The 12,068-nt window shown below is 34.6% G+C and overlaps 1 protein-coding gene across 21 annotated transcripts in view; it reads right to left on the bottom strand.

Annotated features, from left to right (window-relative positions):
- Positions 1-12,068, bottom strand: part of LOC132220886 (ligand-dependent nuclear receptor corepressor-like protein) — a 151,306-nt gene that overhangs the window by 12,618 nt on the left and 126,620 nt on the right. For 18 of the 21 annotated variants that reach the window (XM_059674565.1, XM_059674548.1, XM_059674573.1 and 15 more), the window contains one exon: positions 6,115-10,919. The exons of 2 other annotated variants lie outside the window; for them this stretch is intronic. In XM_059674565.1, coding sequence (XP_059530548.1) covers positions 6,115-10,919 — 4,805 coding nt within the window. The remainder of the gene's footprint in view (positions 1-6,114; positions 10,920-12,068) is intronic. One more of the 21 variants, XM_059674557.1, reaches the window with a different exon arrangement.

Raw genomic sequence — 12,068 nt, 5'->3', positions numbered from 1 at the left:
ACTTAAAATCCTATACAATAAAGAGGTAATATGCAAATTGACCATCACTCCAACACACAAGACGGTGGCCCCCAGGTGGACACAAGATGGCCACCACAAAATGGCCAGCAGGGGAAGGCAGTTGTGAGCGATCAGGCCTGCAGGGGAGAGCAGTGGGGGTGACCAGGCCTGCAGGGGAGGGCAGTTAGGGGTGACCAGGCTGGCAGGGGAGGGCAGTTAGGGGCAATTGGGCCGGCAGGGGAGTGGTTAGGGGGTGATCAGGCTGCCAGGCAGAAGCGGTTAGGGGCAATCAGGCAGGTGAGCGGTGGGGAGCCAGCAGTCCTGGATTGTGAGAGGGATGTCCCATATTGGAAAGGGTGCAGGCTGGGCTGAGGGACACCCCGCCCCCCCTCCCCCCGCATGAATTTTGCAAAGAGAAACCCTAGTAGGAAACTATGTAGAGCAATATTTTCTAGTTTTGTTCCACAGTAGGATATAAAAAGTTATCATAAACATAAATATTGGAGAATATAGTCTAACAAGCTAATGGGGCACTCACTGCGATTCGAGAAGCACAGGGAAGAGAACAGAGCATTTCTCAGTGTTGTTATACCATGGGATCCTTTGTACACAGAACACCTTGGGGTACTAGTATTTCTTGAAACACATCTTTGGAATGTTTGTGGAGCCAACTAGATTAGGGTGACTGTGAACCATTTGGAAACTATTTTCCAATCATAATGAAATTTAGAAAGTCACCTATCCTAGCTTCATAGTTTTTCCATTAAATTATAATAATGATACTGAATAATAGCATATGAAGAAACTCTGAACTTTAAATTGCATTAAAAATGTTTAAGAATATTTTGTGTCAATGCCTCAATCACACAAATTTAAAAGAAAATCTTGAGTCAGGATTCAAAAAATGTGGTAAAATGTTCAAAAGCAAGACCAGAGGATGTACAGTTGATTAGTCTGGGTTTCAGCTCGTTCAAGAATATACTGTTAATTAAAATCACCTATCAGTTATATATCTGTGTGAAAAACAGCATTTGAAAAGAAAAATGTATACTCAGTCATTTTTGAGGGTAGATGACAAACAGGAGAAGCTGACAAACTGAACATTTTTCAGTCATCTCAGAATGCACTTCAAAGTGTCACCCTGAATTCTGAACTTTTATGGGGAAATTCAACATTTTAGAATGAGAACCATGAATTTATTAGCTTTAAGTCCACATCAGGTTATTCTAGTTTTAAAATTTCCTCAGAGGTGTCCAAAGTCAGTTTATTTATATCCACATATCTATCAATTAGGAAGAGGTAACACATTTGCTTTGGGAACTCAAAAGAAAATAACTAAAATTAAAAAAGACTACATTATTATTTCCAATAGTCATATTCCATTATCACCTCAAAAATCATGTCTTGTAATTAGCCCTTCACGTATCCCATTTTGCAGTCCCCCCTCAAATATATACTGCATGCTATTAGAAAAGACTCTTTAGAATTACACCTTGATCATATAGTTTCTCATTATTCACTGAATGAATTCTTGGCTTGATCTCTTTGTCCTTCTATTATACCCACTTGGTGGTCCCAATAACTATCAAACCTAAGGGTCCATCTTTCTCCATGCTTACACTCTGGCTGCAGAGATAAAATCACAAAACTGTTCAATCCTGTTATTTCTTGAGACGATATTTTTAATCTTATCCACATTATCAACATCCATTATAGAACTCTTGATTCATAGAAAATAAACTCAAATATCCTCAATATTTTGCCTATCCTATATAATAAAAGCCTAATATGCTAAGTGTCTGGTTATCTGTTCAACCAATCAAAGCGTAATATGCTAAGACCCCCCAACTGCTCGCTATGATGTGCACTGACCACCAGGGGGCAAGACTCTCCAACCAGTAGGTTAGCTTGCTGCTGGGGTCTGGCCAATTGGGACTGAGTGAGACGGGCTGGACATGCCTTGGAGCCCTCCTGTGGTCCCTCCCCGGCTGGCCAACCTCTGCATCCCTCCCCAGCTGGCCAGCCCTGATAGGCTCCAATTGGGACTGGGCGAGACAGGGCCGGAAACGCCCTGGAGCCCTCCCGTGGTCCCTCTCTGGCCCTGATTGTGCACTGGTGGGGTCCCTTGGCCTGGCCTGTGCCCTCTCCCAATCCAGGACCCCTCGGGGGATGTCGGAGAGCCGATTTCAGCCTGATCTCGCAGGCCAGGCCGAGGGACCCCACTGGTGCATGAATTTTTGTGCCGGGCCTCTAGTGAATTTATAAAGTGTTTTGTGTCCTCATACATACCCCACTCTTCTTATGTTTGAGGAAAGAAGTGACCCTGATGGCCAAGGCTAATCTCGCTAATGATGCCTCATAACATCCAATAATCAACTCAGAGGCTTCAACCCAACTTTCACTGCTTGCCATCTCATTTTTGTATCTTCAACCTTTCATTTTCCACTGATCTTCCTATTAGCATTTAACATTTTTTTAAAAACCTGCCTTAAACAGGGCTTCCCTTTCATTACCTCCTTATCTCCTCTCCAATCATAGCCATTTATAGTTTCTGTGCTAATTTCCTTCATTTCTTCTTCCTGCATGTACTCAATCATTAGGTTCCTTGCTCTGTTAGCCCACCAAAACTGCTTCCTCCCAAGTCAACTATAATTGATCTGTTATCAACAGTCCACACTGCTATTTTCTCCACTGTTGTGACACATTTCCTTTTCATCGCCCTCCCCTGGTTCCCTCTCACCTCCTGACTAATCTCATCAGTCTATTGCACACATCTTTTCTTTTCTTCACATTTTGGGGCTCTGAGATCCTAGGCTTTTCTCATTTTACCTGAATGATCTCTCCCACTCTCATGGCTTCAATGACTTGCTGATACCCAAATCTTTATCTCTAGCTCAGACTTCTCTCCTGAGCAAAAAGGCCCTATTAACTAATTGCTTTCTAAACACCTTTTCTTGGATATCTCACTGAATACCTCAAATTCCTTATGTCTAAAATCGAATACCCTGAGTGTTCTTATACCTCAGTGCAATTACTATCATTTGTTCAGATACTTAAGCCAAAAACCTGGATGTCATCCTTTATTCCTCTACTCTCTAAGATTTACTGATTCTACTTCACAGAACTTTCTCTTAAAAACATCTATTCTTCTCCATTAATGTCACTATTAGGGCTCAAATCATTTTTTATTTTTTTTTATGAACGTGCAATTTGGACGAAGCTTCCCTAGGTAGCTTCATCTTTTGCCATTTTCCCATTCACCCCCTGCCCCATCCTTAATCCCTATTTTATGACTCAGCTATTTGGACAAAATTATTTAGTGTTCCAAACAAGCCTTTTTGTCACCCTGATTTTCCACAAGCATTTTGCTTTGCTGAGACACTCTCCCAACTTCTTTCTACTACTTTGGCACCCTTCTAATCTCAGCTTAGATATAACCATATAGGAATCCTTGCCCAATTCTCCAAACCTGGGTTCAATTTCCCTCCCATGTGCTCCTACAATCCACCTCCCCTGCAATCATAGCACTCATCTTTCCACTGGAGTTGCCTATTCACTCTTCCCCAAGAGATGATGAGCTCCGTGAAAGAACAAACCATGACTTTAACTCTTTAGCCATTAAGACATATACTATCCCTCTTAAAACATAAAATACACTGTATTTGTTGGATAAATAAATGATGTCGGTCTTGTTTATCTACTTACGTAGAAAGAGAACTTTTTGAACATCCTACATGCCTAAGAACATAGTGTAGGCATTCATTAAATATTGAACTAAGAATAGAATGGAATTGTATTTCCTCTTCCTCCTTTCCACGTCTACAGATATATAGCAATACAAATGTAGTAAAGTATAAATCTTAAAACTCCTATGTATTAAACTATATCTGAACAGTTAATTTTGAAGTGTACAAAAATAAGACATTCATTCATGGTAGAAGCAAAACTTTCCATCAATAGAAATAGTCTATAATACATTATATACATTGAACTAGAATCTTTCTAGAAAAGCCCTATTGTTAAAAGTCTCTCAAGTCTCCACTCACTAATTATTCTATGAAAAGAAGAACACATGTAAAACTAATAATGAATTTTAGTGTCATTTCCAAAAAGGCAAAAAGAAATATGAAATACCAAATATCATGAGAAAAAAAATAATATTTCAAGAAACATTTAAAAATTAGATAAATATAACAAATATTGTGTCAAATACAACTCTACAAAAAATGTCTGATTAAAAAAAGAATGTTAAAAAAATAAAGAAGGAAAGTTATCAGTAAAGGATAAATAAAACTTTAAGCAGAACAGGAAAATAGTACTAATAATTTTTAAAATGTAAAAACAAGTCTTGCTCTAATACTAATTTTCTTTTTACATAATACAAAATGATTTTGAACTTAATTTGAAAAGTAATAATTAGGCATCTTCCATCTTATTTTTCTAGGGTAACCTAATATTTAGTGCGATGAAGAATCATATTGAAATAAATTTTATACTTAGACCTTAGGAAGATACAATGGCTAAGAAGCTGAAAGGACAAAATACAGTTCTTTTGTAAAATGAATTAATGCAAATTACCTTTGGTAAACTCAAACAGCATGAAATGAGGATGGTATAAAGAATTAAAAACGAAACACTACTTTATTCTCCACTCATGACAGTCTTTTAAAAAGATGTGTATATATTTTTAGGTGACTTTTTTTAAAAATCACTATCAGGCTTCCCTTTTTTTCTTGACATACTATTTGTTATAATGTTATTTTTAGTAATCCTGAAGGTAAAAAACAAAGAGTATAACTTTAGATTTGATTCTTGTTTCAGAATGGGGACTAATTTAAAAATTTTAATCATTGAATTTAGTTAAAATTTTTAATCACTGCATGTTAGATATTATTGAAACAGGTATTTTAAAGTTGCCTCTTTAGTTAAATAATTGACTCTAGGGGGCCATAAAATTCAAGTTTAATTACTGCTTTTAATATTTTAATGTAAGATCTGATAGTACTTTTTTCACTTATAAAAATGTTTTAAAAGGTAAAAATAAAGTCACCAATACCTCCCCAACCCCCAGAAAAATCCCCTAAAGTATACAATGTAACAATGCAATCACATGAAAAAAACCCTTAAATTTCCAGTGTAACCTGGCACTCTTTCGTGTCAAGAAAGAAATCTACAAGCACTACCATACTTGTACTTATCTTGAATTATCAATAAGCAGAGTTAGAAGTGGCTACATTAGCAACTAGTGTTCATAGCCTATTTCTGCTAGGTTCTAAGAGTAACAGTTTCCCTGAGGCACCAATGTCAGGTTAGCATAACAGAGAAAAGCATATAACTGCTTGATAAAGTAATTTCAGTTTGCATTACCTTAAAATTATCTATATATGACTTTCTCCCTAGATAGGGTATGGATTATCTCTTGAAATAAATCTTTATCTTTATATCCATGCAGTCTAGTTCAGAGTCTAATAGGAATAAATCTATTCAACAAGTTTGATTTGTTGAAAAAAAGAATTTTGTTCCTTGACACTATTTAAATACACTGAGTATTAATGTGGTTCACAAAGCAGTACCAAAGGGCATAATGACTTAATGGTGAATGTGAGACGGATATCCTAGAATTATTATATATGTTATAGCCTTTATTAATTTAGTAATGAGACAGAGTCTTCTTTCCACATGTCTGATCTCAAAGCTATTATCAGATGATAAACATAAATTAATCTGTAGTATATTAAGTTTTAGATTGTTACTTGGGCATATTTATTGATCAAATTGTTTTCTGTATTTTATATTAGATTATATTAGATAAAATGCAAAAGTAAATAATATAACTTTTATATTAATGGTACATGTTTAGAGACTTTCTATGTCTCTACTAAATATATTTTAATTTGCTTGACATACTGGACACATTATATGTGGGGAAGTGCACTGGTACATTTAGCAGCACCTAATTTCACGAGTTTCATACTAGGTGCCAAGAAATTAGGTTGTCCAAATATTTTGGAAATAAATGAAAACTCAATCAGCTGTTTCTTTTCTACCCATTATCTTATACTTTACTCAAGGCACCTACAATGAAACTTTAAAATTAAGTAGAGAAAAACTTACCTACTTGGGATTTTGAGTAATAGTTTGCCATTTGTCCGCTGTTGCAAGACTGTCGTTTATGTCTTTTTGTTGAAATTTCTGTGGTCTTCCAGGGTGGTCTTTTTCTTTTCTTCAATTTGCTAAGAACTTCAGAGCCATCAGGAGTCTTGTCATAATTGACACATTTATTTAATTTACTACTGTCAAGTTGGCCAGGAAATTTATCAGCTGCAGGACTATTTGATTTAGCATTTTCTGTTTCTTTAGATTGCTTTTTAAAAGAATTTTGCCTAGCAGAATGGGATCTTAATGTAAAGCGCTTTGATTCTTCCATATGAGTCTGATGATTACTTCCACTGTTAACAGATTCAGGTGAGTAAATGATTGTATTTAGCTTAAAAGTATTTCTGTGTTCAAGGTAGTTGATTTTTCTCAAAAATATTCTACAATCTTTTAAGGTTTTTGACCTCCAATTACTTGGACATACATTTCCTAGTCTTGGTCCCCTTTCAAAATCTTTTTGGCTGCAATTTGTTCCATTTTCCTTTGCTTCCGACTTATATTTATTCTCTAAACTAGCATGTGTTCTAACGTCAGACACTGCCACCCTCTGTTGCAAAAAGTCATTCCTGATCTCAGGTGGCAAAATAAACTGATTACCTACTGCATTTTTTCCTTGGAGTGGGATATCAGCATTTGGTCCTCCCTCAGTCTTACTAAAAAATTGGTTCTGGCAGTAAAATCTCAGGTTCCTCCTTTTAGAGATCCAATTAACTGTTCCATGGTTGTGCAGCTTTCCCTCTCTTCTCCACCTTTCATGTCGCAACCTCTTAAATTCAGTTCTTTTGAATCTACCTAGTGTTAAATTATTTTTCACATTTAAGAGTGGAGAGCTAACCATTTTATGCAGTATATGCAACTTCCCTGATTTTGAAGGAGAAGATAGTGCAAATTTTTTAAAGTGCTTTCGGAAGGGGCTGGTATTAAAATCAGAGTATTTGGTCCCTAATTTGATTCCTCTGGTATTTATTACTTCGAAAGGGTTTCGAGCATTTGCTTTTCTAACTAGTGAAAGAGACTGTGTTTCTGTCGTTTGCATAAACCAGGTACAGAGTTCATTCAAATCATATTTTTTCTGAAAAAGCATTTTTACAGGTGAAACTTCAAGTTCTACAAGACAGGTTTCCAAAGGGTTTGCTATTTTGAGATTATTACTTTCAGTGTCTTCCCTTTTTTCATGAACATAATTTTCAGCTTCATCTCCACTGACTTGTACCCAAGCATTTGTAATTTGCTCATATCTATTATTTAACGCCTCTAATAAGGAATCGTTTGAAGCAGAAGCAGCCCACCACCTGAGCAAAGGGTTTGATGAAATTATAGGGTCCAAAGATACTTCAGAAATGGGTGTTAATTTATCTTCCAAACATTTTTTTGCATTCCTTAAATTTCTAGCTCCTGGTGTACCTTTGGGAGCTATTTTTAACCTTGACTGCCTATTTTTTTCCTTCTGACTTTTGCCTTTCTGCAAATGGAGTTTATATGATTTATGAAGCAGAGTATTTCTATAAATAAGTGAGCTAGAAGATGCTAATGAATGTAAGAAATGCAGAGATGGTTTTCGGTCCCTAATAGAATGTCTCAAAGGTATAGCAGCAACCATACTTTTTGATCCATTCTTGAATAGGTCAGCTTCAGCGTGCCTTGTATCCATCTTATTGCATTGAGAAGCATACTTTTCTTCAGGCAAACTTTTTTCCAACATAGTCTCTTGTTCTAAAGGAGGTAAACAGCTGCTAATACTCACTGCTCTCTCCTGAGGTGAAATTCTATTAATAGTTACAGATATACCAGAAATTTTCACTTTTGCAGGTCTACCAGGCTTCCTAATTATTGCCAAAGGCTTCTGATTTGGTCGAACAATGCTCTTAGAAGGTTGAGGTATCACAGACTTGTTCTTGATAGGTCTAACATATTCAAAGCCCAAGATCTCACTTTCAGTTGTCAAACTTGAAATGGCACTTATTCTTTCACCCGAGTCAAGTTCAAATTCTCTAATATTTCTGAGACTATTACATTCAGTTGGAAAATCAGTAACCTTACTGTTTAAAGATGTAACATTGCTTATGCTTACACTTCCTTCAGAAACATGCCTTTTAGTTCTTCTTGACCTTCCATAAATAACAGTTACAGTAATAGTCTTTTTATAAATACCTTCCTTTACTTCTGATAGGGGAGATTCTGGGCTTTTCTTTCCAGCACTAAAGGACTCATTTTGGCAAATGGTAATGTCTGTTTGATCAGTTTTCGGTTTGGGTGGTCTTCCAATTGGTCGCTTAATCTGTTTCACAACCTGGGGACCTATTTTTTTAGGTCTACCTGGTTTTCTTTTAAAAGATGAATCAATTGCACTGTTTGAATGTTCCATAGGTTCTTCCTGTGGCTTATCGCTATTTGTATTATCGATAAACATTTCAGAAGATTCTGCTGTTTCTGTTGCACAATTTAATTTTAGTTCTTTTTGAAGGGTGTCACTACCATTAAGATTAGAACTAACATTTTCCAAGTTAGCATTTGGAATGTCCTCATTTGTTTCTGTTTTTTTTTCAATTATATGATGGTTTGGACATTTTTCAGAAGAAGGAAAATCAATGTTTGATTCAGAACTATTGACTGAAGTTAAAGTATATTTGACTCCTTCACTGCTTTTAACCTCAGATAAAAACATGAGTTTGATAGGACTAGAATAATTGGAAAAAGAAGAGCTTTTGGTGGCTTCATATTTTGTTGGTATATTCTCAACAGAGGAAATCAAGCTACCTGTATCTAAAATAGATGACTTTTTCAGATTATCAAGTCTTTTGTTATTCAAATCTATTGGATTGCTTTGGATATTGTTGGATACTGCCACAGATTTTGATAAACTCTGCTCTTTGCACGTCATTCTACTTACAGTAAGAGTTATATTTCCACCAGCATTTTGATCTTTACCATCAACTTCTTTCAATTTTTTGGATGCTTTATATCCTTCCAACAACGACTGATTATTCCAAGACTTCTTGGCCATATTTATTGTATCTTCCAAACGTTCCACAATAACTTGTAAATTAGAATTCATTGCAATTTTGTTTAAATCTATACTGTGGGAGCTTTCAGTTTGAATACATTTCACCTGATCTTTTTTTTTTGTAGATTCAGAAACCTTTTTGGCCTTAGGGGATTTTTTGAGAACATAATTATTTGTTACATATATAGAATACCATCCTGGAGGCACAATATTTCGTTTAGTTCTGCTCAAAAGTCCAGGAACATCGCATTTCAAAGAAGTTTGAGTATTTTCTAGTTTTGAATTCTCATGATTTTTCAAAAAACTTTTTCCAGCTGCAGATTTCTCCTGTGAATTTCTTATGCTCATTTTCTCAGGAATAGTTGTTTTGAAGCTTTCTGAAAATGTGTCAAAAGCCAAGTTAGTATCTAAATTATGAAGGGGTAGTTGTAAGGACTGTAATGCATAATCTGGTGAAAATGATATTTCTGCATGATTGCTGTCTTGAAGGTTCTTAGAATTTTGTAAAGAAGGCCCTTGGCAATTATAGAATTCTTCTTTGTCTGTTGAAAGTATCACATTATTGCATACCAATTTCCTTGAAAATTTTTCACTGCATTTTTTTCTTACAAAGTTTTCATCAAGACTAGCAAGTTCTCTTTTTATCTGTAAAGCCTGCCTTCTAAACATGGGTGAATCAGGAGAGTGGTGCATTGCAAATAACGTTTCTTGACGCTTTCGAAATCTTGTCTGAATAATTTTATTTTCTAGCTTTTTATCATGTTGACTCAGTAATTCCATAAAACTGTAATCACTGGCCTTTGCATTATGCAAGAGGGAAGTTATTAAATCTCTCAGTTTTAAATCATTATCTGTATTACAATCACTGCTAGATAATTTTATAAGGTTTGTCGTATCTGTAGTTTCTATTGATTTTAATTTTTCATTAATACGATCCATTAAATCTTGAAAAATTACAGTAGTTTCACCTTTTTCATGATTTGTGGTACAATTATTGCTGCCTTCCAAGAGCAAAGAATCAGAGTTACTGGATATTTTGGTTTTATGTGTTTTACCTTCATGATCATCTTTGTCATTACTTATTTCTGCTGGTGTGAGGAATGGAGGTTGGTTAATGTTTGTTTCAAGTCTGTTATTTTCTAAGGCTGAAAGCTCTGAGATGACATCTTTCAATTTTTCAAATCCTTCAGTCTGTACAGGTGATAATGGTGGGGGTGAGGGACTTCGAGATCTACAAATATCTTCCAGACTAACCGAAACATCACTGAGTACTTCCCTTGATGAAAAAGGAGTATGAAAGGCCGATTTTGTAGAGTGAATGTTTGGAAACAGTCCAGAACAGCACCTGTGAGAAGTATAACTGTTTGCAATTCCTCTATTCACTACTGTCTTAATGTGTTCAATAGTTACAGTTTGGCAAGACAAACAATGTAAATCTTTAATACAGACTGGCAGAGGCACAAAACCAGGGCTTTGTCTTTCATTTTGTAAACACCCTCTTTCTGCCAGCCTATATTCACAATGACAGAATAGACCATGTATATCATCTTCAATTAGAGGCTTTTGAGATTCTGAAGACACAGTATAAGATGTATTACAACAGCAAAGAGAAGCAGCATTCTGCTCTTGGACTAGAAATTTCAACATTGCCAAAACTTGTTGCTGGTGATGTATGCACAAAGATTCCAAAACTTTGCTTAATGCTGATTTTTCTTTTTCCATTTTAGTAGCTTCCTCTGATTTTGCATCAACAGTTGAACTAAAAATAAAAATCAAACAAAAAATGAATTACAGTAAAAATATCAATATTATAAGGAGTTATAATTTTAACAGAGTTTGAACAAAAGATATTTTGATATTGCTGGACTCCTAATTCCTATAGAGCTGCAATAATGGCATCTTGATTATTGTTTAGCAAAAATATAATGAAGCACTGATGATAATTTCCTGTGACAAATGAGTCAAAACAAAGCCCAAATTTTGTGATATAAAAGCTGATGATTATAGATATGACTATATTTATAGATTGTTAATGTTTAGTTCTTTGAATATATTAAGAATATTTAATGGAAAGTGCTTCACCAGGAGTTAAATTTTTTGTAAACATTTTGTTATTTTGATAATTATCAATCTGTATTACTGCAAATAAGAAAAATAAGATGTATGAGAAAAGGCTTATCTTTATTTAAATATATATATTTTCAAGGTAATGGAAATAAAATTATTAATAAAAGCTTTGTCACAAGAAAAATTAAGGGATTTAGATTTCATAAATAACAAAATATCTTTTCTAAGATTAAGCTCCAGGCATTTTAACCTATTAAGAAAATAAATAATTTAAGCTATTTAAAAATGAAACCTATTTTTAATTGATTTTAAATACTAAAGTAATTACATTGAAACTAAAGGCATTACTTACCTAATTATTTAATTTCAAATGGAAAATGTCCACTTCAGAAACTAATATACATCTAATTTTAGCTAAGGCTCATTATTACTTAGCAACGAATGTAGAAATCTAATTTTTTTTTTAAATCCAACTACCAGCAGTAAGAAGATAAAATATATAAAAGAATTCTGTTTCAGAAAAGTATCCATTTAAATTAAACATATCACCAAACTCTGTACATGAAAATAGCCTCCCACTCCTGACTAGTTAGTTATATTTGTTAGTGCTAGTAGCTCCTGGTTTGCAAAAATTTAGGGTTGGAATTGGGATATGCTGATTATGAATTGCTACAGAAGAATGTATTTTATTTAATAAAAGGTTTGTTCATGTATATTAAAAATTAGAGAATTTTTCTTTTAAAATGAAAAGTGAATTTTTTTTTATTTTGTTCCCTAAATATCACTTAATTTGTTTCACAGTTAGGTATGCAATATTTTATCTACATTTTATAAAAATTGT

The sequence above is a fragment of the Myotis daubentonii genome, chromosome 1 (assembly GCF_963259705.1).
Source record: "Myotis daubentonii chromosome 1, mMyoDau2.1, whole genome shotgun sequence".
NCBI lineage: Eukaryota > Metazoa > Chordata > Mammalia > Chiroptera > Vespertilionidae > Myotis > Myotis daubentonii.
The sequence above is the reverse complement of the archived record's forward strand: the minus strand, read 5'-3'. Positions and strand labels throughout refer to the sequence as shown.